Source organism: Apaloderma vittatum, unplaced genomic scaffold (assembly GCF_000703405.1).
Source record: "Apaloderma vittatum isolate BGI_N311 unplaced genomic scaffold, ASM70340v1 scaffold314, whole genome shotgun sequence".
Classification (NCBI taxonomy): Eukaryota; Metazoa; Chordata; class Aves; order Trogoniformes; family Trogonidae; genus Apaloderma; species Apaloderma vittatum.
In genome coordinates, this window is record NW_009711862.1 from 48,625 (window position 1) to 76,429 (window position 27,805).

At 38.4% G+C, this 27,805-nt stretch overlaps 1 protein-coding gene across 1 annotated transcript; it reads right to left on the reverse strand.

The window, feature by feature from the left end:
* Positions 1-440: 440 nt before the first annotated feature.
* On the reverse strand, positions 441-27,805 carry GABRA4 (gamma-aminobutyric acid (GABA) A receptor, alpha 4; the record flags this gene model as incomplete). The annotated part of the gene is made up of 7 exons (XM_009867752.1): positions 441-974; positions 17,176-17,435; positions 21,463-21,615; positions 23,008-23,151; positions 24,910-24,992; positions 25,096-25,316; positions 27,738-27,805. Coding segments are annotated over 7 exons (1,463 nt in total), but the record flags the coding sequence as incomplete, so codon positions are not given.

Below are 27,805 nucleotides of genomic sequence, written 5' to 3' on the forward strand. Positions count from 1 at the left end.
TGTCAAAAGATTCAGGACATGGACCTTGCACTCCAAGAATGCAACGCTGTGTCCGGACAACAGTGCTGGGTGCCTCAGGGATTCGTAATAATCAACATGCCTATTCCTAGCAGTCAAGATGTGTTCCACTGCACAGCTGTGCACCTCTGCCTTTGACTTGTTTTGGTGCATGTTCCTCCCAAAGGCAAGTGCTGTTTAGCCAGAGTACTCTGTCTGAAGAGAGTGATGGTTCACTGCTAGCTGAAGGGAGGAAGACAAATCTGTTACCCATGACTCTGATAGGAGTTTACTAATTATCCCCAATAACTCCAGCCTTTACAATGGGAAAGTAGCACACAGCTTTTATAAGTAAGAATTATTGACCTTTTTAAATAGTTTCAAAAGAAGAAACTCTCCATCAAATGTGAGTATAATTTAGGAACTACTACATAGCAGCAAAACTACATTAGACTTTCCGATTTTTCCATGGTATCCTTGGATAGATACACCACCCAGTAGACCATGTTAAATGCTCCGAAGGTAACAGGAAATAAAATGCGTGCATATTTGTCTATCTTACTCGTGCCAGAGTGGGAGGCAGGGGGAGCAGGTGGTGTGACAGCAGATGGCTTTGCAGATGCTCCTAACGTATTCGGTGTGGTGGTCTGAATCTGCTCCAGTCTAGATCCAAGCAAGTGCTGAATGGAAGGGGATCCAGCTGTGGCATGCTGGGATACAAATCCAGTTAAAATTGGGGTAGAAGGAGGAGCTGGAGGGGTAGCTCTTGCAGAAGATAAGGTCTCTGATGCATTGATGCGTGTGAAAGGGTTGGGACTCGATGCAGAAAGGGAGCGGGGGGTAATGTCAGAAGACCCCTGAGCTACAGAGGGAGGCTGGATGGAGCTGTGCCTTGTGTCAATTCGGCTCCCACCATCAGCTTCGGACTGTACTGTGGCATTGGTTCTTTTCCTCACATTTGAATTGGCATCTGTACTCTGCAAAGTGACAAAAAAATACTAGTTATTCTAAAAATAAACACTTCAGCTGAAGCAATGGAAACTTTGTAATCAAGCACTATCAGAGTAATACTCACAAATATAACCAGTAGGTTGATCTGGAAACACAGATATCGCATGCTTACGACAACAGATTTAATAGCACAGAAAGCAATAAAGAGGAGTTCCTTTTACCTGTCGCTGAAATACCAGGGTGAACACTCCATGTGATGTGGTACCTGTGTAAACTTAATAACATGAGGCAAAGGACTCCTGGCTTAGAGTCAGAGATTTCTTTCCAGGCTCATGCTCTAAGCAAAATTCTCTGATGTTTACCTATTCCGCTGATGATATAAAAACATTCTAGATGCAACTTACCAGCCATAATTGTTTACTTCTGTTCTGTATCTCCAGAAAAGTAACTACCGTATACTAGGAACTCTAGTCTGTCTTCTAGAGTAGATGCTATTAAAAAGCATTATTTACCAAACCAAGCTACCACATTGCTGCTCTTTTAGAAATAAAAGCAGTGCTTTTTCACATTAACCACAGGCAATAAATTCTCCAGATGCAACTCAACCAATGAATAAATAATTTTTTCGTTAACTACTCTTTTTCATTAATTAAGACAAGTGGTGAATTCTCCGTCACTTGATGTCTTGATACAAGTCTGATGTCTTTCTGAAATATATGATTCTAGGATATACTTAAGCCAGATTAGTACTTATTAGGCTGGATGAGAAACTGAAGCACAGATAAGGAAGTACAGATGGGAAATACAGCAGTTTAATATCTTACTAACTTCTAGGAGTGGGACCCAAGCTCTGTCTTTCTTGTCTGCATTTAAGAGCAAGCACAACATCTCCTGAACCTCCTTCTAGAAGGGTATCTGTAGAATAGACTTTTGAACCTTCAGCCCTACACTTAAAATACATAAAGTATTTTATATTCTAGATATAATATGCGAATATTGCCCTTCAAAAGACAAAGATTTAAAGGCAGATAAGGTACATATACTCAACAACAGCAATAGTGGTCTAAATACAGGCAGGACTAGACAATCATTTGTTACACATCAAAAAATCATGTTTTGCACCTCTCTGATGATACCATTCCCAAGTATTGCCCTGCACTGCAGCTACTGTGCCTTTGGCTCCTCTTCCCTTCACCCTTATCACAGAAACGTGACAAAGCTCACAGCACAAGGAAAAGGGAGAGAAAGTGGGCAGAAATCTGTTTTCCCTTCTTCATGCAACAGCAAGTCTCTCCACAAAGTGCCAAAGCAGCAAAAGACAACACCTCATGTTATTCAAGGTTCTGGTACCTTCAGTAGTGAGAAGAGTGACAACCATGTCTATCAGTTGTGCTTAGCTGTTTTGCTCAAGGAAATAAAGAAATGGGAGCTGAAAAAATAATCAAAAATAATAAAAAAAATAATTCACTTGATATCTCCAGTATTCCCATCATGGCTAGAATGCTGGTCCCAAAATCCAGTTAATTGCAGTAACTTGCAATTAATCAGTCACTTGCAATATTGCTGGCCTGGATTTATCTGAAGCTGTCACAGCTATATGCCAGTTCATAGCTGATGGATTTGCCAGCCTGTGGTTGATACAGCAAAGAATCCCTCCTAGGTTTCACAGTTTTTCTTGCTGCATAGAAGCGTGTCAATCCCTTTTATTTATTTTTCTGCATCTGCAAACAAAAGACGCCGAGGACTGCAGTAAGCACCAGAGGAAACTGGTATTTCCTGAAAGAAATACTAATTGTACTGTTTGAAAGAGAAGCCTGAGTCACTCTTTTGGAAGTGCAGAAGTACACACAGGTGTGCAATTTGGACAATTTGTCAATGACCCAGGAATAGTAATGCAGCTTTCAGGACTGCTAAATTGAAACCATAAAGTAAAATCAGGACAGGAGTGCATGTACTAAAGAGTTGATAATACCTGACCAAATGTTACTTGTTACCATGTTACTTGAAGGCTTGCAAAGCTAAGCAGGTGGAAGACATCAGTGTTCACTGTCCAGAACAATACTCTGTGCTATGGAGAAGCTGGCACTAGAGTCATTGAGAAGAGGTGAGTTTTACCTTCTATATGCAGATCCTTGGACAACCTGGCTTTGCTCAAGTAACACGCTCCCATCATAAAGCTCTCAAGCAGTGCCTGGGGAGCAAAAGCTCAGAGGCTGGGACAGGGGTTGCAAACCAGGTCTGCACTGGAACCACGACATGCTTTGCTTCCCTTCCGCCCTCTGCTTACATTAGACCAGTAGCTTAGAGGTGGTGCTGCTGAAGAACAGAAACACCATTCAACCATTCCAACTGCAACTATAGAAGAATGGTCCCAAGAGCAGATCAGAAAATTAAGTGTAATTCACAGAGGCACCATTTAATGCTCTTGCTCACCTGTACTGTCACCTTTTTTCAACAGTCATCGCATTATTCTTCCCTTCTGTGCATTAACAACAATTGACACTGGTAAAACAGACAGATAGCACTCAGGTTCCTTCTCACATTCCAGTCATCTCCCTTTCTTTTGTAGGAACTTTGTCCCATCGATAAGTTTGCATAATACATCCTTTCCCCCTTACTTCAGCTGTCATCTAAGTGACCAAATAAGATCTGTTGCTATACAATCCACTACTCGCGTCCCATTACAGTGGTTATTCCAGAATAAAATTATCTATACTCTTTCAAATGGTAAAAAATGTGCAACAGTTTAAAAGTCTACTGGACATTCTCCTTCTTGCCACTGATAAAATTTCTGAAGTATTGGATTTTGTTTAAGTTTATAAATAAACCCAGTTTCCTCACAAGTATTACAATGTACACATAAAGACCAAATAGATAACGTTGTAAGATATTACAATATAGGACTGCAAAACAAGCCCCAAAAATATGGGCAGATTTTTTGTTAATTCTCTGGAAATCACCTTCCAAGCATTCAGAGCACAGAAACTGGAAATGGTATTTCTAACATACTCCACCGGCAACATATCACTGAAAACTGGTTGTTCTCACATAATGTCACTGTAAATAGTTAAATATTGGATATAGAAAATCTCTTGGATCTGTGCTTAGCTCCAATCCCTTACACACCCCAGAAGCCCTGTCTAAGAACTACAGCCCATGGGAAGGACTCACTTTGGAGAAGTTCATGGAAGACTGTTTCCCGTGGGAGGAACCACAGGAAGAGTGTGAGGAGTCCTCCGCATGAGGAGGAAGGAGCAGCAGAGACAATGTAATCAACTGACCACAACCCCCATTTCCTGTCCCCCTGCACTGCTGGCAGGGAGGAGGTAGAGAACACTTGGAGTCAAGCCTGGGAAGAAGAGAGGAGTGGGTGAAAGGCATTTTAAGATTTGGTTTTATTTCTCATTACCCTGCTCTGATTCGACTAATAATAAATTAATTTCCCCCAATCAGGTCCGTTATGGCCATGACAGTAATTTGTGATTTATCTCCCTGTCCTTATGTCAACCCATGAGCTTTTCATTATATTTTCTCCCCACTGTCCAGCTGAGGAGTAGAGTAAAAGAGCAGCTTTGGTGGGCATTTGGCATCCAGCAAGGGTCAACCCACCACAGGCACAAAATCAAGAAATAGAACATGAAAATCAAATGGATGGCAAATTGAAATGCAACCCAAGTAAATGAAGGGATTATCCAAGTAAAGATTCCTTTCTGAGGGCAAGTCAGGAAACCATTCAATTATCCTGAACCAACAGAGAGTTGCTGTGCTAGTCCAGATGGGCCTCTGCAGGAAATACTGAGTTCCCATTTTTTACATTCTCACTCTAGATTGAGAAAGGATCTGACTTTCTGGAGGCATTTCAGTGAGATCTTTGGGAGACATTTAAAATGGTCTATCTCTGGACTGCAGAATGGAAAGCCTGGAAGCTACCATAAAATTCTGTACATTACAGCATGCAGTGCCAGCCTTAATACATTAGATATAGATTGCCTTTCTATAAACACAACAACTTGCCGCTTAGGTAAACGATTTGGTCACTACAGTATAAGAAGGACATCGAGGTGCTGGAGCGGGTGCAGAGAAGGGCAACAAGGCTTGTGAGAGGTCTGGAAAACATGACCTATGAAGAGCGGCTGAGGGAGCTGGGTTTGTTTAGTCTGGAGAAGAGGAGGCTGAGAGGAGACCTTATTGCCCTCTACAACTACCTAAAAGGAGGCTGTAGTGAGGCTGGTGCTGGTCTCTTCTCTCTAATTACTAATGACAGGACAAGGGGAAATGGCCTCAAGTTGCGTCAGGGTAAGTTTAGATTGGATATTCGGGGGAAGTTCTTTACTGAACGAGTGGTGAGGCACTGGAACAGGCTGCCCAGGGAGGTGGTGGAGTCACCAACCCTGGAGGTGTTTAAAAAAAAAGTAGATCTAGCACTTGAGGCTATGGTGTAGTGGTTGGGTGTGCTGGGATGAAGGTTGGACTAGATGATCTTCAGAGGTCCCTTCCAACCCCTAACATTCTGTGATTCTGTGATTCTGTGAAATAGCCTATCACTGACTTGGTCCAACCAACTCCACGCTTCACAATCACCACCGAAACAAAGGTTTTAAGTTCTTTGCTTTGCTGTATCCTCCTTCAAGAGGAAACCTTCTCACTATTGATCCTGTCAGGAGAACTCAGCCTCTGAACCTTAACTGGCAGAAACACTATGGATGAGAGTTTCAAAATCCTGGGTGATCTGAGAGCACAATTCCTGACCATGCATAGACAAAGTTCTCTAGAGCTCTGATAACAGTAACAAACCCAAGGAATTGCCCTAACATAGGGAAATGAAAATTCCAGTCTTTTTCAGAAGATAGTGATAATCACACCCTTCTATTAAAATAAATATTTCATTAGTCTGTGCAACCACAAAAAAAAAACAAGAAACCAACAATTACCTAGGTACAAGAGATTTAGAAAGCTCCCATCCTATGCATACGCATGCTTTACTGGGGAGGTGGGGTCCATATAATAGGATAGGAGGGTAAAACTTCATCAGACAAATTCTGCCATACAGCATAAAGTACGCAAAAAGCTTTTGAAATATTTACTATATTAAAAAGCATAGAGATAACTTGCTTTAAATTTAAGCATCGCATGCCATTTCGCCTTGGTTTTATCTTTAAAAGAACTGAAGTGGGAAGAGATACAGTCAGTAGAAATTCTTCCTATGTAAAATGTCCTAATATAAGATGCCTTTTTGCTAGTCCCAGAGCAGAAAGTCCATCTTACTTGGCATGAAGACAGGATAACTAAACCCACTTCCTTGCAGGCATGTGTAAAATGCAGTCATTAATGCTGTATCCTTCCCTTGACAAGTGGATTCACATGCAATTGACCATGAATAATACAATGAACAAGCTGTTAGCATACTTCAGGATAAATCTGTACAATTCATTATTAAATGTTATGGCAGATTTGTGGAGCAAGTTTGATGGTCAGCTTCTATGGCAGAATGTATAGAACAAAAAAATCCCTACAACAAACCCACTGCCAAAAATCAACTCACAGATCATTTGTTTTTCCATTTAAGTTCAACTTTGATGGATACTGCTGTTTACTACACTAAAATGATGCACAAATATGAGTCAATCTAAATTCTTCAATATTTAAAAAGGTTTGCACACTATAAACAGCTGCTCACATAATGTGGAAATTCTGAAACTTTCTCTAAGTCTACATAAGCCTTGAGTCAAAAAAGATAAAGTACAAGATTGTTTCGTATGTATTACCAGTTTTTGACAAGCAAGCCAATTTTGCACTTCAATGAAGTCAAGATTGCAAATTTAGCATGAACTGAAGTAGTGTGCAGCAGCTGAACTGAGATTCATGGGAAGGGGATCATCAGCACAGCAATATACAATACTGAACTGACAAACTTAGTCGTCTTGTTACAGAACAAAGAGAGTTGGTTACAACTGCAGGGTGTATTCCCTACAATAAGGCCAATCCAGAATCTGTAAACCAAACAAGAATATTATTTAAAAGCCACATGCCAAGTCCTGCAGAGAATGCAGCAACGATAAAAGTGATTACCAGGGCATCAAGCAAATCTATCCTTAGGGTTGGACCTACGAATGTAAGGACTGTAAGAATGCAAGCTTTGTAAGAATTTTTTTAGTTTGTACAGCACTGTACTGTTAGCTCCTTCACACACCTCAAGGACATCTTCCTATAGCCTGTTAGTGTTCTGCATAGCAGCTTGCAATCAGTCTGCAATTTTGAATTGCTCCATAGTTTTTATGATGGATACATCCCATTGGGATGTGAAACCAAAATAAGCAATTCCTACTGCCTGAGCTAACAGAGAATCAGCAGTACTGAGCACTGAAAATTCCTTTCATAAGCTCTCTGGCCAGTAAGAAGAAAAGCCATCATCAACTGCTTATAAGCAGGTACACATTAAACCAAGGGCCATGTATTTGCAATATAATTCAGAGGTGAGATATTCTTCTAATCTACCTCAGCACTCTTTGGAAAGTAGCTCAGCAGTTCTGAGGTTGAATATATAAACACTTTGGAAGACCTGCCTAAGCCTCATCATAAGACAGATCTTCACAGGCACATTTTGCAAGGTCCCAGGGCTGCTTTTGCAACTCTTTGTTTCTCTAGGTCAATACACCTTCTAGATACTTAGCAGATCTTTGGTGCAGGGTATCACTGAAGTGGTATCTCTCTCTGGGAGAGAGGCAATACAATTTTTAAAGCAGTGCCTTCTATCTTTTTAGGGATAAATTCACAGAAGAATTTACAAGTCACACCACCACCATCTGGTACCAGTCCTAGCAGGAGAGAACTAACACATTGACATCCAGCAAGCAGCCATAAAAGCTAGAGAGAAATGCCGGAGGTAAATTACATGCCTTTGCAGAACCAGCTACCCAACTGTACCCAGTGCTTTCAGCTCCGAGCTCTTTCCTGAAGCTAGACAGCTGTCACACTGTAAAACAGACACTCACAAAAAGACTGTCCTCCTCTACATTAATACAGTGATCAGGATGGGAATGTAGGTTTGGTGATAGGAGACCTCTGCTCAAATCTGCCCTGACTGTCACAGGGATATCATGGGATTCCCACATCTCAAGCGCTTCCCCATCAGGCTACTGGATACTCTAGGACAAGGAATGAGGATCACTTGTCCTAGAATATCCAGTAACCTTGAGAGCTTGAGATGTGAGAAGCCCATGATATCCCTGCGACAGGCACATTTGAGCAAATGGTCCTCATCCCTTGTCAGAGATGCTGCATTCTGCACACTTCAGTCTCACCCTCCTGTTGTAGTGCATTCATAGACAAGCCAGCTCCAGCATCAATTCCTCTCCTTCTCCCTGGCCCCATATAAATTATTTAACATAGCAAGAGTAGCTTCAATATCCCACGGACTACCTAGGAGTCTGGTTATTAATACAATTCTGCAGGACAGAAGGGGCAGGACTCAAGCCTGCTAGGACTCCCACGTGGGAGGCTGCATCTAATATGCATGCTGACCATTCAGATGAAACAGAGCAGGTATTTTTCCACCCAAAATGCATGACAAATGCTTTGGAAGCAGCAAGCCAGTTCTGTACATGCCTACCTAGGGAAATTTAGTAATAAAGCCTTCTGGGTGTCTAATCATCATTTTGGGGATCTAATCTCCCCAAGTTAAAAAAAAAAAAAAAAAAAAAGCAACACAGAAAATCCCCACAAAAATCCAAACCACTAAAATCAACCAACCAGCAACAAAAAAACCCAATAACCTAACCCTGAAAATAGTAGCACAATCAAAGCAGTTTTAAAATTGCTCAGAAGAATTTTAATTGTTTATTACAATAATCAAGCATATAACAGATGTGTTACTATAATGACATGAAAAGTGAACAGTAAATAAACATGTTTAGGCATTGCTGTTAATTTTACAAGACTAAGAGTAGGGCCTTGCAAGACAGCAACACTATGAAACTTTCAGTGAAACACAGGCAAAATGTCAGTGCTGTGCTATATAAAAGCATAGGTTTTCCAAACTGGGAATTCAATTAATTCAAACAAAAATTCATGCAAAAATTGGAAGGCTTAAAGGAACCAAAATTCTGGCATTACTTATTGTTTAGCAGGAACACAAAAATTGTTTGTGTGATAATTTAGTAATATTTTCCTATTAAACTCTACCATGGTGGTTTTTATCCTTACCATTCCTTCCTAGGAAGACAGTCTGTTCTTCTGGGAGGACATTATATAGCCTGCCAAATTCACACCATTTGGTATTTACCAGGGAAGTAGCATGTTGTCATCAGTGTAAATAATGCTGCTTGTCCCAAATCCCACTGAGTCACCATATTGCCATGCTGCTAGCAAATGTACAACTTGGAGGAGAAACCTACCGTGTTTTACTATTCCGTTGCATAGAGCCAGTCAATCAGAAATTACTGGAATAGTACTAGAGATTTTGTTTTGCCTTACAGGGCCCTGGAACATGACCAAGTAAAAGCTCCACCTGCCACAAAATACAATGAATTCTAGTCCCTAGTTTTAGCAGTACAAAGAGACTATTTAGAGAAGAAAAAGTGAAGAGAGAAAAACTATAAGAACCAGTCCACGATCCATGCTGCTCATTTTGCAGTCTTAATCATGTGATGGTAGGGGAGGAGAAACAAGAAGAGCACTTCATCTTATGTTCCATCCACCATTAGACATGCCTAGAAGTGCACAATGTGGAAGAAAAGTGAATTCAAGGTGATTCTTTCAAAGAATGGATGCCAAACTTATGCCAAATGAACCTATCCACCTCTACGGTACTTAGGAGAGCCATATACATACATACATACGTGTATGTATAAGCATGCATGTATGTGGTTCTTAAGCATTGGTGTGCACTATGCTTAAAAATTTTATTGATATCAAGACAAAAATGAAAGAATTGAAAACATAACTCAGGAGGGGGAATATATCTATTAGGATAGATCATGTGCTAACCAACTGCGGAAGTGCTCTGTATAACATATATATGAAGGGAAGAGAAACAACTAACTAGAGGCTAAAGACCTTCATTACTTTTTGTATCTTTCAATTTTCGGTGACCTTAAAGATGTAGTTGAATTTGTTTCAGTATTTTGCTGAAAATGCATTGAATTCTCATTGCCTTGTAGATTGTCCCAAGCATCTCAAAATATTTATTTCTTCTGACTCCAATTTTCCCAGCATGAAAATGAAGTCAGCTAGAAACCTCACACACAGCTGTGAAACTCAACTGCAATTTGGTGTCGTTGCACTCATCAGTATTGAAAACTCTTCGGGGAGGGGAAATAAAACTGAAATTTAAATATAAATACAGAAAAAGGTTTAAGCAGAAAATATTAAGAGCTTTACGTTCAAAGGCATCATTTCATACGAATCATCATAGGGAAAACTATAAACTCCTTAGCAATTTGCATTATAAGGGATTCTGAAAATCTTACCCCTGTCACCATACAGGTTTGTTCTGATTTGATGCTTCTGAAATGCTACGACATATTTTTCAAATACAAAACGTTTGCCTCTACAAAAAAGAAAAAAGGAAGCAAATTGCAATTAGATCAGCATAAAACCTACCTTAACGTCTGCAACTGATTTTAGCATGAAAGTATCTTTTATTATTAAACAGGAATATGTATTGTTTGTTCTAATGATGAAACCACATTGAACATCGAATTTTTTGAATCATGGCGCTGGGTTTTTTTCCCAGCAGATCAGAGCAATGGCAGAGAAAGGCATTTATGTGTATTTTTAGAATTAAAAGCAATGGGGTTTAGTATTTTCTAAATTAACCACTTGAAAGATAGACATTACTGAGCTATGGTTGGTGGCTTCCAAAACAAAAGCCTTATCCTAACAGCATAAAAATTAAGTCTTCCAGTAACTACAGTAAACACCGTCAAGTATTTGAGCATCAGATGAATAACAGTCAAGTGTATCCCTCATATTTCCTTGCCTACTATTGTGGGACTTCACTATAATACAGAAAATTGAAGTGAGCAATTACTACATAGGAGTTGGAGGTGACAGCACTTCAGCAATATCTTTTGTTTAGTTAAAAATCAAGTGTTGAAATTAAACTCCTGCTTTTTGTGAATATTAAAACCAATATTAAAAAAAACCAAAAAAAACATTTCCACTATCAATACGAAAAAAACTCACCCCCCAACTTTAAATTCCAACACTTCTGTTAATTTTATTAACACCCAGCCATTTTTTACTTTCAGTATGACTGAATTCTAGAATTCAATGAAGTTTACATCACAGTTAAGTTGGGTCAGAAACTAGCCCCAAATCTAATACTATATTGTGTACTTTCAGTAATTACTCAGTTCACTTTGCACTAGACAAATCTTTCTACTTCCAGTGTAAAACTCAACCCTGTTAAAGGTAGAGCAGTATCAGGTTCTTGAAGAGAGACCAAGTTTTTTAAAATAGCACTTTAATCTGTGCTATTTAGAAAGACATTTTATGTGAAATATTAAGAAACTCATTTTAAATTGCACATCCCACATGTATGCCAAAATTGCATTGTTCGAGCACATATTTAGCTTTATACATTGCAAGTAGTGCCAGTTGTGGGGTAGGACTAAATCTAGAAAACCAAGTTAAAAAAAAACAAACCAATAAACGAAAACCAAACAAAACCAAGGAAACAATTAAGTTACTGCAGCCTTACCTCAGCTAATCATTCTCTCCTCTATTTCAAATAGCTTTCAGTACAAAATGTGCCAGTTGTCTATGATCTGCACCCATTCTCACTCTACTTAAACATGATGCTAGCATATTAAGTCTGTAAATGATCAACAGCAAAAATGTTGACTAATGAAACTGGAGTGACAGAAAACTGTTGACGCACCAAAGAAATTATCCACATGGCACGGCAGCCTCCCTTTGTATGGTCCTGTCCTTATGTCTGCAGGAACCCTACGCATTTCTTGACCCTGAAGTCCATCATTAAGATCTGAGTTTTAAATGCCACTGTCCTAATAAAATCCAAGCCATAACACTCTAGGCAGTGGAGTAGTGAAGCAGAAAAAAAAAATTATTATTGTATTTAAAAACTGAAATGCTGTTCCAACTTCAGGACTATTCAAAGTTACACAGAGGAGGTAGGCTATGCATTCACATAGGGAGTTTAGGAAACACACCATCATGTTGTAGTTCAAGTACCACCATTAAGATATAGCTGCTCTTCAGATAACTCCCTTCACGTATGAGGCAAGTGGGTTTAGCTCCACTTCATTTGCTGGGACAAGAGAAGCTATTATCCTACCAGTCCAAAAAAGAAGCAAAAAAGTTAAGCGATACTACTCTAGGTCTGGTACATTTTATGTACCCGTCTTCATTACAGGACATATCTACATATTCAAGAAGTTTGGGTTCAAAGGCTAGGCCTTAGACACAAGAGCGTATCTGCTGCTGTTTTAGCATTAATCAACTTCAGGAATTAAGAACAAAGAATCAGCGCACACATGCATGCTAAAAAAAAAAGAAGTATCCAGCCTATGGCCTCCGGATTGTACCCAGCCCATCAGAACAATTTATCTGGCCCAATCCTTGCCCTGGAAGTCATGAGATGGGGCACAGAGTTGGGCACGAGCCAGATTAATGGCTCTAGACTAACTGCCCTAGACATCTGTTTACCAAAAGCTGTCAAAGGATCCCCAACTTCCTCCCACCGACCATCATGTAACCTGAGCTGTGTTCATCATATGACTAAAAGGCAAGTACTCCATACTACAGAAAAAACATCTTAATCACATGAAAGCAGGTGTGCAGGTTGCCCCCATGAAAGTATTTCTTGTAATGTTGACAAGTACATGCCTGTCACACATTACCCCAGCATGAACTGCTGCCATAATGAAAGGAGTGCACATGCATACTGCAGTAAGAAGCTTGACCCTAGAGTTCCTCCATGAGATGCTGTGGAGCTTACTCAAGACAATATGGCACTTAATTGTCTTCAGAAAAAAGTAAGAAAGTTTGAGAGTTACAATCTACTTATGACCGAGTTTGAAGAAATTATTCCATTCAAAACATTTGAGTCTGACCTGTTTTGCTGGGGTTTTTTCTCCCAAGTTTCACATCCTATTAACAAATAGCTGAGGTTGAAGCTCATGTTAACAGTGTTCAGGAGCCTGTTTTTTGAATACTATTTTTCAGTAGCGTTCTCTGTCTCAAAAATTGGGTAGGTCTTTAAAAATAAACTTCATAAGAATATAGTGAAAAGGAAATAGTGCAGAAGCATAAAAATAGACTCAGGAGTCCAATAACAAACTATAAATCATTCATTTGCATCACACACTGACTTGCAACAACATTTCTGCTTTTACTGAATAAAGGAGTTCAGACCATTTAGGGACAGGTTCATTCCTTCTAACTTGAAAGCATTTTAACTTGCTCCCAAGACAAGGAAATCACAGGAGACCGTGATGTAAGTCACCTGTCTTGGCTTCAACAGACTTCAGTACTGCTTTATTGTGCCTCACAGAAGGGATGAGTGAGGTTGTTCAAGTCCCTTGTGAACTCAAGGCAGATGTCAAAAAGTAGGCATCCTACTCATGGAATGTCTGCTGCAAAACTATGCTCCTCACTATGGAAACACACTAAGTTTGTATCAGAAAGTTATAGGCAATAAGAAGAAAGAGTTGAAATGAGGCAAGGAGGGCAAGGAGGGTAAAAAGAGGTTGAAGAACACCATGCTAAAACCAAAGTGATAGAGGAGCACACACTGCATCTGCAGATACTACAGACTCGTTCCTGCCACTACCAGCCCAGTGAATTAGCTTGACACCAGGATTTTTTGTTGGAATTAATACAGTTCAGATTATTTAGCTAGCCTCCAAAATTTATTTAATGCTTACAATATATCGATCAGTAACAGTCATTGAATGGCTCCAAAGAAGTAAATATAATTACACAACAGAATAACTTAGAAAATAATATAGTTCAACTACAGTAAAAATGCATTGATTGTGGTGAAGAAATATGTAATATGAATGAACACATCTCAGTTCATTTGATCATAATGATAGCAGTTGCCTTTGATCCAAGAAAACTGGAAAAGTGTTTTTGACTGAATAGAAAAAACCAACCCACCACCAAGAATTCTAATTATTGTGAATAATACATGAACTGATTCTATATTAAAAAAAAAAAAACCACTTTAATTCTATGGTCAAAAAATGATCAGACATGTAAAAAAATGACTTCCAATTACATGTAATTTATCTTTATTTTACCAAACTTTTCTATCAATATGCCTAATTTCTAGAACTATTAGATAGTAAAAGCCCTATGTTCTATATGGAACCCAGTTTCATAGCCCAACTTGCTCCCTCTAGGACGATCCTACCACGTTATTGTAGAGGAAAAAAAAAAACAACCCCAAACCATGCACATAACCATTTAGTGAATAATGCAGAATCAACAGCCCATAGAATGAAACCCTCATTTAAAAGTATAATATCACCTTGTTTCTTTTCCTTAACAGCCTCAATTGCTCTGTATTTTTCTTGCTTCCTGGGGACCTATACAGATGGGACCTCACCTATGAAAAGCCAGCACAGCCACCTGTATGCCATTTCAGGCAGGCAAAAGCAGAGGGCTGACAGGCGTAAGAGAGGGATCTCCTCCTCCAGTTAGTAGAAGATTCAAAGCATGTTACAAATGGTGAGATACACACCGGAAAGAAAGATAAGGTTTAGGTATTTGGGCATCTTCTCTCCCGATTTACACACACTTCCTCCCTGGCCTAAGAGAATATTTTTAATTTTGGGAGACTAGCAAATAGGCAAATCAGTTTGAAAAAAGTTTCAAGTTTAAAATAAAACTTTCCTTGAGCTCTGGCAATTGTATTGCTAACAATGGAATTTCTGCCACAAAAGTGGCAACGTAGTACAGACTTTTTCTAAACACTATCTTGTGCAAGATATCAAAGCCTATCATTTAAGTATGGAGATAAAACGCGTAGTCTTTATGTTAAGAAACAATGCTTACAGATTACACGCTACAGTCAGGCTGTTGTCCTGCATTCTTTGTGCACCACAAACTTACTCTCAGGGAAGCTGAGATTCTCTTATCTCTGGTACATCAGCACTGATTAGACAGTATATGTGCAGAGAAAAAAAATCGGATTCATAATAAGGCATAAGAAAATTCTAGGTTAGTCTTTTACAAGCAAAACTAAAAATTTTAAGGAGATAATTATATGTCAGTTGGGAAAGCAGAATCTAACAGCCATATTAGCTTCTAATAAATTAGAACAGCCATATTAGCTTCTGTTCTGTGCAGCAGGAAACCAGCACAGAAGTCATCCTCCAGTCACAGAAATGACTGTGTGATAGCTAAGCCTCTATAACAATATCTGTGGGCTCACCCTAGACACCTGTCCTGAAAAAGCAAAAACTCAAGTCTTAGCATAGGCACAATCAGAGAAAAAGACATAAAATAAAATAACAGTTCAAGGTACAATCAACATTATCATTCAGTCACACTCGTAATATTAATGTGTAACCCTTCAAAAAAGTAGCTTGCTCCCTTGAGTGATTTCAAAATCCTCAAACCTGTAAGCACACTATAATACACATCACTGAGGTATTAGTTAAGCAGTGGAATAGAACTGTTCTCATCTCTTTTCATATAGCTTTCAATTTGGGTGAACCTGTGTGTGTTGTATTACTGCTGTTAAAATAAAAGAAAAAGAAAAGAAAAGGTTTCTCCAAAACATATGTGTAAACAGCTAAGCATGCTAAGCATGATATACAACTGACTGACAGCAATTCCAACCATGAATCAAAACAGTTTTGTGAACCTTCCATCATTGCTACCTGAGAAAATTACTATTTCATATATGTATATTTCTATGTACAAGGCAACTACATGCTACTATAAACATATTTTTTCTTGCTCCCATCTCTTACTAGCAGCCAACAGAGTGACGAGTAATCAACTCTTCAGGAGCACATCTATCCTTGTAAGCAGAAGCAGGAGATAACAGAAACCACAGCCAGGAGACTGAAAACAGATCTACGTCAGGAGAGCAAAGAAGAGGAAGAAAAATGGAAGTGAGTGGACAGTAGCTGAGCAGCGACAGCAAATGGAAGGGGAGGGAATGCACAAAAAGAGTAAATGAATAGGGAAGGAGACAAACGAGATGTGAAAGAGACAGAAGACAAAATTACCAAGAGTTAGTCTAAAACAGTGGTTCTTAAATCATGGCTCAGCCAAAGGAAATTATAAAGTCAGCCTGACAGGAAGAGTAAATTACAACGCTGCTGTCAGCATCTTACTTCTTGAATGGCTTCACCAAGAGTCTGCCAGGGCTGGGAATTACTGGCCTGCTGCAGGGCTGGTGCAAGCACTGTGATGACTACGGGTTTCATGAGTAGGAGGAGTGATGCAGCCAAAAGCAAGTATATGGGAATGGAAAAAGGGACGAAAGAAGAATCACTGGTGAACTCAAGCGGAAATGAAGATCGAGCCTTTATTAACTGGTCTGCACACTAAAATAGCTACCACACATGCCGCACGTAATCTGAAACACTAGGAAAGGTGGAAAGCATTTTCTTGAACAGATCCCCAAAAACTTTTCAGGACTTGAGTTAAGCTCCTATGCAAAGATATGAAAATTACATAAAAATTATATCTATGGTGGACTCAAAGGTTGCATCCAGCATTCTTCAAAAATTCCCCAGATAATTAATGAAGGAAGAAAACTCTAGATAGGCAATGCTTGCAACAAAAGGAGAACTGTGATGTCTAGGGAAATGCTCCAAGGTACAACTGCAATGCTTCAGTCTATTTTAATTCATTAAAGACATTAGCCACATTAGGTAACATGCTGCCCTTATGATCTGTAATATCTTAGTCTGTATAATCAGTCCAGTCAGAATCAATCTGCAAAGGGAAAGAAAGTTTCCTAAAAACTCCAAACCTACTTCACCAAACACAACTAAATACATAAGAGACTGCAGGTATAGATGGACACAACCACCTCCTTCTCTCCCTCGATTTAATCTAACAATGCAAATAAGAATTAAATCATGTTTTACTGCGTTTTATCATTGAATACAGTGTTACATTAGCCTTCCATTAGGCTGACTTACACTACATCGTTAGCTCAGAGAAAGCTCAAGGTCTGTTTTTACCGAGAAACACTACCAAAACGACAGAAAATGTTTGCATAAGTTGAAAACGTACCGTGAGTGTCTCCTCTGTACTTCTTTTCCTTTGTACTGGAGCAATTGGAAATTCAAGAAGGGATTTTACCGTCTTCCTTTTGGCTTTTTCCATTTGAATATTAGTAAAATAGTTGACAGCAGCAAACTCAATAAGAGCAGAGAACACAAAGGCAAAGCAGACCGCTATGAACCAGTCCATGGCTGTAGCATAGGATACTTTTGGCAGTGAATGTCTTGCACTGATGCTCAATGTCGTCATTGTCAACACTGTGGTTATTCCTTCAAAGAAATAAAGCAAAAGCACTTCTGAATCTGAGCAAAAACAAAGTGAGAACTGGTAAGGAGCTTCAAATGAAGACTTTTAAATCACTTACGGGTCTTTCTCTACTGTTTGCAAATAGTGCATTAGATTTAAGTCATGGTCACCATCATATACCTAAGAGCAGCTATGTACACAAAACAGTTAACTAGTTTTTAAAGGAGGTATGGAAAGCCAGGACTTCAGCAGAACATGTACAGTTCTCGCAAACAAAATGTGGATATCTTTTTTTTACATGTCAAGAGTTCAGTAGAATTTCTAACAAGTTATTTTCTAAACATTTGAATAAAATTTGTTAAATAGAGGAGTGTCCCTCAGACTGCAAGAAAAACATAGTTTCTCTTGAAATCGCTTCAGAATGCCACCTATTAATCTGCATCTGTTCCACTGATCCCACTCAATCCACGTGTCATTAAGTTAAGGCAAATTATTTTGGTGCTAAGGAAAACTAGAATATTAAGTTAACACTTTTAATTAAGAAGCCATCTTTTAAACCCTTCTGCTACTAGTCAATTGATAAAATTTAATTAGAACTTTTAATTAAAGTGTACGAGCATGAACAATGAACTCAAAATATGACAACTTCATGGTAATACTTCAAATGCAAATACATGCTGTATAAAGGTACGGATTCTTTTTTTTCCCTTTTTCATCCAAAATATCCCATATCATACAAATGTAAAATACCAAGTATATAGTGAAAACTGCATAAGTTCTATCATGATAACCTCAAGGAAGACTGGCTGCACATGGAACTGTCTTTACTCTTACGTATCCATTTTAATTAAAGATTAATTGCATATGCTCAGTAGGATTCAAAACAATTAAGAGCATGTTTTTTCAACAGAGTCCTCACATACCCTATTCCCTAAATGATGGTATTCCATCTAGATACTCTGATATGAAAAAGCGTCAACTTGACACTGACATATAGAGAATTGGGCAATATGAAACCAGTCCTTCCTATTGAAAAAGAAAAAAAGGAAAAAGTAATAGCCAGTTTATCAAAGCACAAAGAATATCTCAGAGCAAACTCAGCAGGATAAAAACACAGATGCAAGCTGACAAAACCTTCTGCAGTGGGAGGGTGTGGAAAAACACACCACTGAAAATGTTTAAGTCTGAGAAAAAAAAATAAATTATGCAGAGTTATTTTTTCCTGAAAGAGACACATCCCTGCTCAGCCCTGTCCTTCCTGATTCTACCTTTGTCCACTTCATGCAAATAGCTGAATTGCGTTTCTAAAGACATTGTTTAATAGATATAAAAATAGAGTGAAGTGACTTGAATGACCAATCATTCCCCAAACACAAGCAAGGGAGGGGAGGCCGTCACTGTATTATACCTTACTGATATAGTCTTTATCAGATTTCCCCTTATTAAATCATTCTTCTTCAAGACTTAGAGTTGCTATTCCAGCTGCCCTTGGACACATACTATAGGGATTTACAAGGTAGGAAATTAAGTTCTGGTAAACAAATACTATATATACACATGAACTGTAATTATCCAGAGCTAAAAATCTGCAAGCTTCTGATCAGAAATGCACATAACCATATAAAAATATATAAAGAATGTTTTAATATAAAAGTCAATGCTAAAAACCTGTTTTAAAATTACTGTTGTCTTTCCTCTAAGAAACACCAATCTCCCACAATCACCACCTTAAGGTGTCTTTCGCTCTGATCGCAGAAATCACAACCTGATGTACCTTTAGTTCCTTGTGTATCCCTACATTTGCCAAGTTCTCCCTAATCATGCAGTGTCCAATGGAAAGATCTTTCGGTAGCCTCATCTGACAGCTCCTCTAGAAAGCTGGTACCATAGGAATGAAACCAGAATATCTGCTATCTCTTGCCTGTAACATCTCTATCTTCTTTTAAGAAAATATTTAGAAAGCAGGGCCCCTGTCGGAATTTGTCAGAAAAATTAAAAGATTATTTTAACCATACTTTAAGCCATTTGCTTTCAAAGGCATTTTAGAGACTTGTCTGCAATTTAACTATGTCCAAATTTATTATTATTTGGTTTCAGTATCACATATCAATATAATTACACTTACTACCTCTACTGCTCTATAATTTTTACATTTTCAACTATCACTGTTCACAAGGATGTGTAGCAACAGGACAAGGGGCAATGGTTTTAAACTAGAGCATGGTAGATTTAGATTAGATGTTAGAAGAAAGTTCTTTACAATGAGAGTGATGGAACACTGGCACAGGTTGCTCAGAGAGGTGGTGGAGGCTCCATCCCTGGAGACATTCAAGGTCAGGCTCGATGGAGCTCTAAGCAACCTGATCTAGTTAAAAATGTCCCTGCTCACTACAGGGGGTTGGACTAGATGACCTTTAAGGGTCCCTTCCAGCCCAACACATTCTATGTTTCTATGATTTTGTCTGTAAATACGGATTTCACCTTTCCAGTTCATGGCAATAGTCTCTTCAAAAAAAAAGTACCATCATTCAACATCACTGCAAAGGCATGTGAAGCGATACATTAGTTTGCCTAATGTAATGCTTGAGTTGAGAGCTAGTGGGGTTCTTATTAGGTTTATAGGTTGTTTCTCCTATAACTAATCTTCAAACATGTCTAATTTGTGATACTAAACTGTTCCGACTCTACTTACAAGTCTGAATGGGCCGTCACATAGAAACATTAATTCCTATCACTTTCACCAGCATCTATCTATCTATAGAAAGGCTTTTTGTAGAACATTCTCCTCCTGTTTAGCCCTGCTTTAGACTACAGTATATTATAAAGTTGCTTTACGAGGACTGCTTTAAAAATTGTTTTTATCCTACTTCTTTGTTAAGCATCGAATTTCCATTCAATTTCTCTAATGCTCTGTCTTCCATAGAAGCTTTTCTGTTTTTTATTTTCCGAGTTCACTACAGCATCTCATTCAAGCTGTATTTTGATGAGGGCAATTTCAATGTCTTGCAACCATTTTGCTTTTTGAATCCATTTTCATAATGGCAATGGCAGAAAGGAGAGAAAAGCACTAAACCTGAAATTACAGTAACAGAATCTAAGCCTTACTCATAGGAAGCTTCCATGGGTGACACACATATTTCATAAGAAGGTATCTGCACATAAGGCACACTCTCCATCAAATGATTTTAAAAGTAATTTAGGAAGTACGAGTTCAAGTAATTACACTACTGTCCATTGGATGATAAAACTTCTCCAGATGTAAACTAAGGACTTGACTGTATCACCCAGGGTCACATCTTTCCAGTTTGCTCCACCCAGCAGGTAGAATCCCCAGAGATGTGCACCCACTGGCCACAGGCAACCACGTGTCAGCGAGTGTAGCGGAGGGCAACGAAGCTGGTGAACGGCCTGGAGAATAAATCTTGTGACAAACAATTGAAGGAGCTGGGGCTGTTTAGTTTGAAGAAAAGGAGGCTAAGGGGAGACCTCTCTACAACTACCTGAAAGGACCTTTTAGAGAGGTTGGTGCTGGTCTCTTCTCACAGGTAACTAGCGATAGAATAAGAGGGAATGGCTTCAGACTGCAACAGGGGAGGTTTAAGCTGGACACTAGGAAATTTTTTTTCACAGAAAGAGTAGTCAGACATTGGAATAGGTGGCCCAGAGACATGGTTGAGTCACCATCCCTGAAGGTGTTTACAGGTCCTTTAGATGTGGTGTTGGGGGACATGGTTTAGGGGTGAGCTTTGTAGAGTAGGGTTAATGGTTGGACTCGATCCCAGGGGTCTTTTCCAACTCGAATGATTCTATGATTCTATGTCACCCTTCAGATTATATATTCCACGTTTCTCTTCAGCTTCAAAGGATTCATACAACAACATTCTTCATACAATGATCAGAAAAACTCCTCTGAATTTATATTATTCCCTTGTTTCTGCATTAGCATGGAGGCACTACACTCCAATGCACTAAAAAAAAAAAAAAAAGCCTCTTCTAGTGAAAGTCATTACAAGAGGAAGGACAAGAAAAAGTAAAAAAAGAAATAATTACCAAACACAGTTCTAGCTGGAACGGATTCCTTATTTATCCAAAATGAAACTTGAGAAAGGATCACGGTCATAATGCATGGAATATAGGTCTGAATCATAAAATAACCCATTTTCCGTCTGAGGTGGAAGTAAACTGTCATAACAATATATTCACCTAAAAAATAAAGAAAATATTCTTTGGATGTGCATAAAATTTGTGTTGTAGTATAACTGTTTCAGACTATCAGCTAAGATTATGCTATTCATACCACTTAATGCATACAGCAAGACATGTTCCTTAGAGACAAGAATGAATGAAAATTTCAAACAAAAAAATCCTGGAAGTAGTAGGTCCTTATAGTGCCATTCAGAAGCTGATATCAACAGAATTATAAATGTACAGCTAATATTGAATTACATTTTAAAGTACAAACATGATTTTAAAAATTCTTTTGGCAGCTGTTGAAGAAAAGTGTCCCAAGACACAAGCTATCTATCTACCATAGTATCCATAACATTTTGGTACCTACCTGCCAAATAAAACAGTAACAATAGCAATGTACATTAAATATTATGGAAGCATCTCAGCTTTCTACTAGGTTTACACATCAGCACCACTATGAATGCAAACACCATTGACAAGAATTAAAAATACCGTTAAGTTTATCTAAATTGTTATCATCCATATTAAAAAGAATATATAAAAATTTGCAGTTTTACCATAAACTGAATAAACTGTCTAAATAAAGCACTCCAGAATGAGCATTTTGGGAACAGTATGGAAATTCCATTGTTAACTCATAATAATCAATATGCTGAGAAGTAAATTTCTAGTGTATTGCAAAAAAGCTGTTTTATCTTTGAGAAAAATATCCGTAGAGCAATACATCAAATATATTTGCTTTATCTGTTTCATTTTGACCATCTCGCAACACCCAAACTTGCTGATGCTTAGCAAATGATTCCAAATTTTAAAAATATTTTGGGAACAGGCTTGTTTATCACCACACTGCTCATCAGTGATGCTTCACTCATTTCGGATGCCTGTAGTTGCCATTTGCCTTATTTCTTACAGCACAAATCAGCAGAAGTATCTATTGTGACTAATGCATTTGTGCCTATCCTTATCTGACTAGAGGGTTTTTATGGCTTTAATAACCCATTCTGTATGCTGTACTTCTACCCCAAGCTGTTTGTGCCACCAACAAAGGAAGTCTTTTGCACATAATGTGGATACAGTGCTGAGAAATTACTTCCTCACCCAGGCATCCTCTTGACTCTTCAAACTGCATTTTAAGCAGTGATTAAATGCTCATTTTGTCCCTCGGAGTAATGATCTCATTCTAGCTTTCTGAAAGCTTTCTGAAAGACCGTCGCAATCTACTGTAATGAATCTGCAAATGTAAATCTGAAGGACAGAAACCTAATTCAGATTTATGCTCTCAGCCCTTAATATATACCCTATGACATTCAGTAGAATACCTTAGGTGAAGGAAAGAAAAAAGCCTCAGGAAATGTTACAGGGTTAGTATTACCTCAAGTTGATTTTTAGTGACGAGATTCCTACCTGTAATAGATTTAATGGTTTCAGTGGATACCGTATGCCCAAGCAGGTCATACTGAACTAAACTGGAAGACTCCTCAGGAACTTCCACTGACTTCTCAGGTCCTTTTGTCCAGGTATAAATCATTTCACTCTTTGGATAAGCATCTACAACACAGCATCAGTTTGCATAAACAGGAAACTTCTTCTCACACCTTACTAAGAGCCCGATTGAAGTTGAAACCGAACGGCAAGAATCACACGAACAACTTTAGAAGATTCTCTTTATGTTAAGCTACCCCTAAAAGCTACCCTTGGATAAGAACAAATAGCAGCTAAGATCGTATGTCAAGTGCCACATACAAATTGAGTTCACATTTCAAGGTGAAGTCAAAACACGAGTTCTTTCTGGATCGGCCCTTATTGGGCATGTAGAGTTTATCTTTAAATTATTTTAGAAATTTCTATCTAAAATTTTACCATTCAAATTTACTAAAATATAAAAAAGAGCATATATAAGGATACACTTTGGAGACTGGGTGCACATATCTTTACAACAAAGAATTATTATACTAAAAACCATACTATATTAAAAGCTATAATATTTTAAACTAGTGTTTAAAATACTTGTCAGAAACTAGAGGTTGGTAAAAAACCCACAGTAGCCCAAAAATAAGGACACCCAAAGAAACATTTTACATTCAAAACAAAAAGACATAACTTAGGGCTACCATACAACCCCTACACAGCTCAAACTCCTGTTAAAATTTATTTAAATCAGTCTTGCATTTGAAATGACTATATCTTATTTCAAGCTTCACTGAGAAAAATATCAGATTAGTGTCAAGTGCAATTTCAGCTGGCTGGTGATTCTGCCTGAAGAAATAAGCCTGTGTAGAAGTCCCTACTACCAAAGGTCTGCTATTGTACCACTGATACCAAGGCCAAAACTGGCAGCACCTGATCTCCAATCTCATTGTAACGGTGTCTTTAATATCCCTCTTTCGGCTGACTACCCAGCTGTATAAGCTACATTTATGCTAAGGAAAGACTATGAGGAGCTTCCAGCCATCTCTAACTTCAGAGCTCTGGGATCAAGGAAAACAGATTAACATCCACTGACTACAATGGAGTGTAAAGCAGAGAAGTCAGTGACTGGAGAGGCTTAGAAGAGTGACAAGACAGTTAATGGAGTGCATCAAAGATCCCCAGGCCATCTCAGAGGTCTCTACCGTGGATTCATATCAGGGAATTGTAAGTAACTTCCTCAGCTGTTATGCAGTATGTCCCAAAATGTTACTTCCAGCCAAAGTTTGGAGATTATTCAGAAATCTGTCTGACTTCAAAGCAGAAAAGGAAGGTCACCTGCAACAACATTCCTCTCTTCAATCTAAAAATTATTTATCTAGTCTAAACTTGCCATGCAGATGTCCGCTATAGGTCAGGAGATAGATAAATACAACTAAAGATCAAATCTCTGCACATAACCTACACATCTGTTTTAGGATGCCAATGTGCATCCACTAATCATAAATTCAAATAATCTGCTTCCCCAAGTTATCTTTTGCCTGGCTGTTGTAAGTTGAGATGGATCCCACCCTCTTTGTCTTCTCCAGAGAATCTCTCACTTCACTGAGTATCCAATTGCAACTCTTCCCTAAGAACCAAGAACTACGTATTTCAAGTAACTATGTAGCCAGAGCAATGTGGTTTAGCGTAATAGCTGAATCACCGCCTGCTTTTCAATTATCTTCAGGGGTTTAATTTTCAAGGCCCTAAATAAAATTCCCAAGGAATTTAACAGGAGTTTTGTCTGCAGAAGGATTGTGTATCAAGATTAATATTCAGAAAGTTTAGTAATTGCTCAATATCTACTTCTACTATTTAAATTCTGTAGTTACAAGAAATTTCATAATTGCAACTTACAACTCCCAAATTTGAGAGGACAAGCATGACCATCCATGGGAAAATCCACTAATCTCATGGGACACTCTGCACTTATTGTAAGCCTATAATGGAACAAATTAAATAGTCTCTGGTTGCCATTTTGTCTAGGCAGTACAACTTTTGCATACAGTAATTGTAAGAAGCCGAACAAACGCATTAAGATACCTCATCGTGTACAGGATGGTGCCATTTCTCATTATTCTGAAGAGTTTATTTGGGGCTGTCATATTATGTGCAACGGATTTTTTCCCATTCCTGAAGAAAGTGTCAGGAGTCCACACTTTTGAAACCATCAAGTTGTTAAGTCTTAAAATTTCAATAGGGCCATCATATTTTAATCTTTTGTCTACCCATGTCTGGCGGAAGAAGACATCCATTGTATATTCCTGTATTAAATTGCAGAAAAACAAAAGATTTGTGTGTTTCCTGCAAAAAAAAAGAAATCCCTCAGCAGCAAAAAAATCAGTAGTAAAAAAAATGCTAAGTCCACTACACAATCATATTTCCACCAATTAAAATGTGTTGTCTGCTTCTAATAGCTTAATTTCCCACATTAGTCATATCAGTAAATTGTGACACATATTTAATCATTAAGGAATAATTAACCTAATTAGGTTTCAGGAAGCAGGCGACTGAGTTTGCAGTCAAGCATGAAACTGGAAACACAATGATCTCTGACAAAAAATGTCAACAGATTTTTAAAGAAATGATATCCATGAATTTTCTGCTGCTGGCTAAATTAGAAATACCAGGACAAACAATTATTTCCATTTTAAAGTTAAGAAAGAAAATTTAATTTCAGCTCATGAAAAGTAAGCTTTTAACTTTGGAAAGCTAAATATTTCCTTTGCCGTGCCCACAAAACATGGATAATACATTACACAGAGAGACTTGCATGTACATACTTTTGTTTCTAACTACACAACTGTCCTATTAACTTCCTTAGAAAAGCTACCAGACGTTCCAAAGAAAACGTACAAACAACTGCAGAATTGCAGACACAGGCACATCATGAGAAATGATACGTGAATGAATGGATGAAGGAATGTATTTCCATTTCAGGAGGCTAACGAATTTCACACAAAAAAGTGCATCACATGGCATAAAAAAGGTAACACAAAGTTTTAAGTCCTTTCTAACTTAGAGTTGTGATTTCGTTGTTAGGCCAAAACATGTTTTCTGACTATTTCAAACTCTTCTACATAATGTTACCACTGAAACTATTTGTGTGACTGTATCTATTCCCATTGGTACGGAGGCTACCAGTGCAATGCATTTTGGAATTAAGTCTGTTTTCATTTCCACGGCTGCATGCTCCAATGTCATTTACAGTTAATCTATGAAAAGTCTCTTTTCTAGTGTCATTTCGTGCCGGTTACTTCATAGCTCATAAGTAGCAGTTTCTGTTATTAGCTTCTATGTGACAGACTCGGTAATATAAGATTTCAACTGTCTTCATTACACTGAGTACCAAAGTAACCCAGCTCTAAAAAAGATATTCTGATCATCCCCTGCACTGAGGCTATATCACACTTTGCTCTTTCAGCAAATTTTATCAGTGCAGCCACATTCAGATTATATTGGGTAACTAATGGATACACTGACTAAAAGTTATTCCAGAAACGATCCCTGGATCCTTGAATAGTCTTCTAACTAATCCCTAATGATGAAAGGGGAAACAGCTGCAGTAAACTCTCCTTTTGCCAGTTCCGTACCTACTTTCAGTCCATGTACTCACTGCTGTCTTCTCCAATATAACTAATAATTTCCCATGTGGCACCTTGTCAAATGCTTGAGTAAAACCTGAGAGATGCCACGCAGCTCTCCTTTTAGATTTGAGGCACACATTCCCAGATTTCCTCGGGATCAGATTCTTGTCCCCCTTGTCACACTGAACAGCTTCATACTGCACATGAAAACCACTGAAGGGGTAAGATGCATTTCAACATGAGACTGCTGACGTGAAAAAATGTCTTCCTATTGCACACCCTTCCACATGATAGAACCAAATTGAGTGCACCATGAGGTGCACGACAGCACTATATGGGAAGAAAGTTACTGTCCTGAAACTGCCTTTCCTTTAAAGAAGTCCACTTCAGCACATACAGCTGTGTTACTTCTATGGGATTTCTTCGATATTTTATAGAAAGATATTGTATGATTTAAGAGTATAACACTGGATTACAGAAGCTGATGAGAGTTTTGCTGGATTTGACCACAAATGAATGCAGATGCCATTCATGCACAAATGACAGTATGTGCAAACGTAATACTCCTCTTCTGTTACTATCTCATGCATGTCACTTTGACGTTCAATTTCTGCAGACACTTATGAAAACACTTATCAGTCAAACACTTGCTGAAAGTGATGCTAAAAGGGGCACAAAGATCACCAAAGGGCATTCATCTGAGAAATGAAAATGTCAACAACTATTGTGAAATGATGTCATTATTATTCACCTGAGAATAACACAAGTTTCAGAAAGGAAAAGCAATTTCAAAGATATTACACATTTTCCCCAGAGTAGACTGACTTAGACGCTCCCCAGAGGGCCTGATTCTGCCTCTGCACCATGAAAGCCTGTTTTTAATCCTATGAAGTGAATTCCTTAAGCCAGCCAAAAACCAGTGAAAGTGAGACCAGAATCAGGCCTGATGTATCTAATTATAACCTGTAAATTAAGCTGTTACTAATCTTGCCTACTTTGCATGATTGACAGAACAGTACAGATGAAGCATCCACTCCTTACTGCAGTTAATGGTTTCTCAGAATCAGGAAATGGCATTTCAATCCCAGAAATACATACCATTTCTACATCAGAAACAGGTCCAAAACTGGTGACATATATATCTGTTTTGACTTCAGTAACAGGAC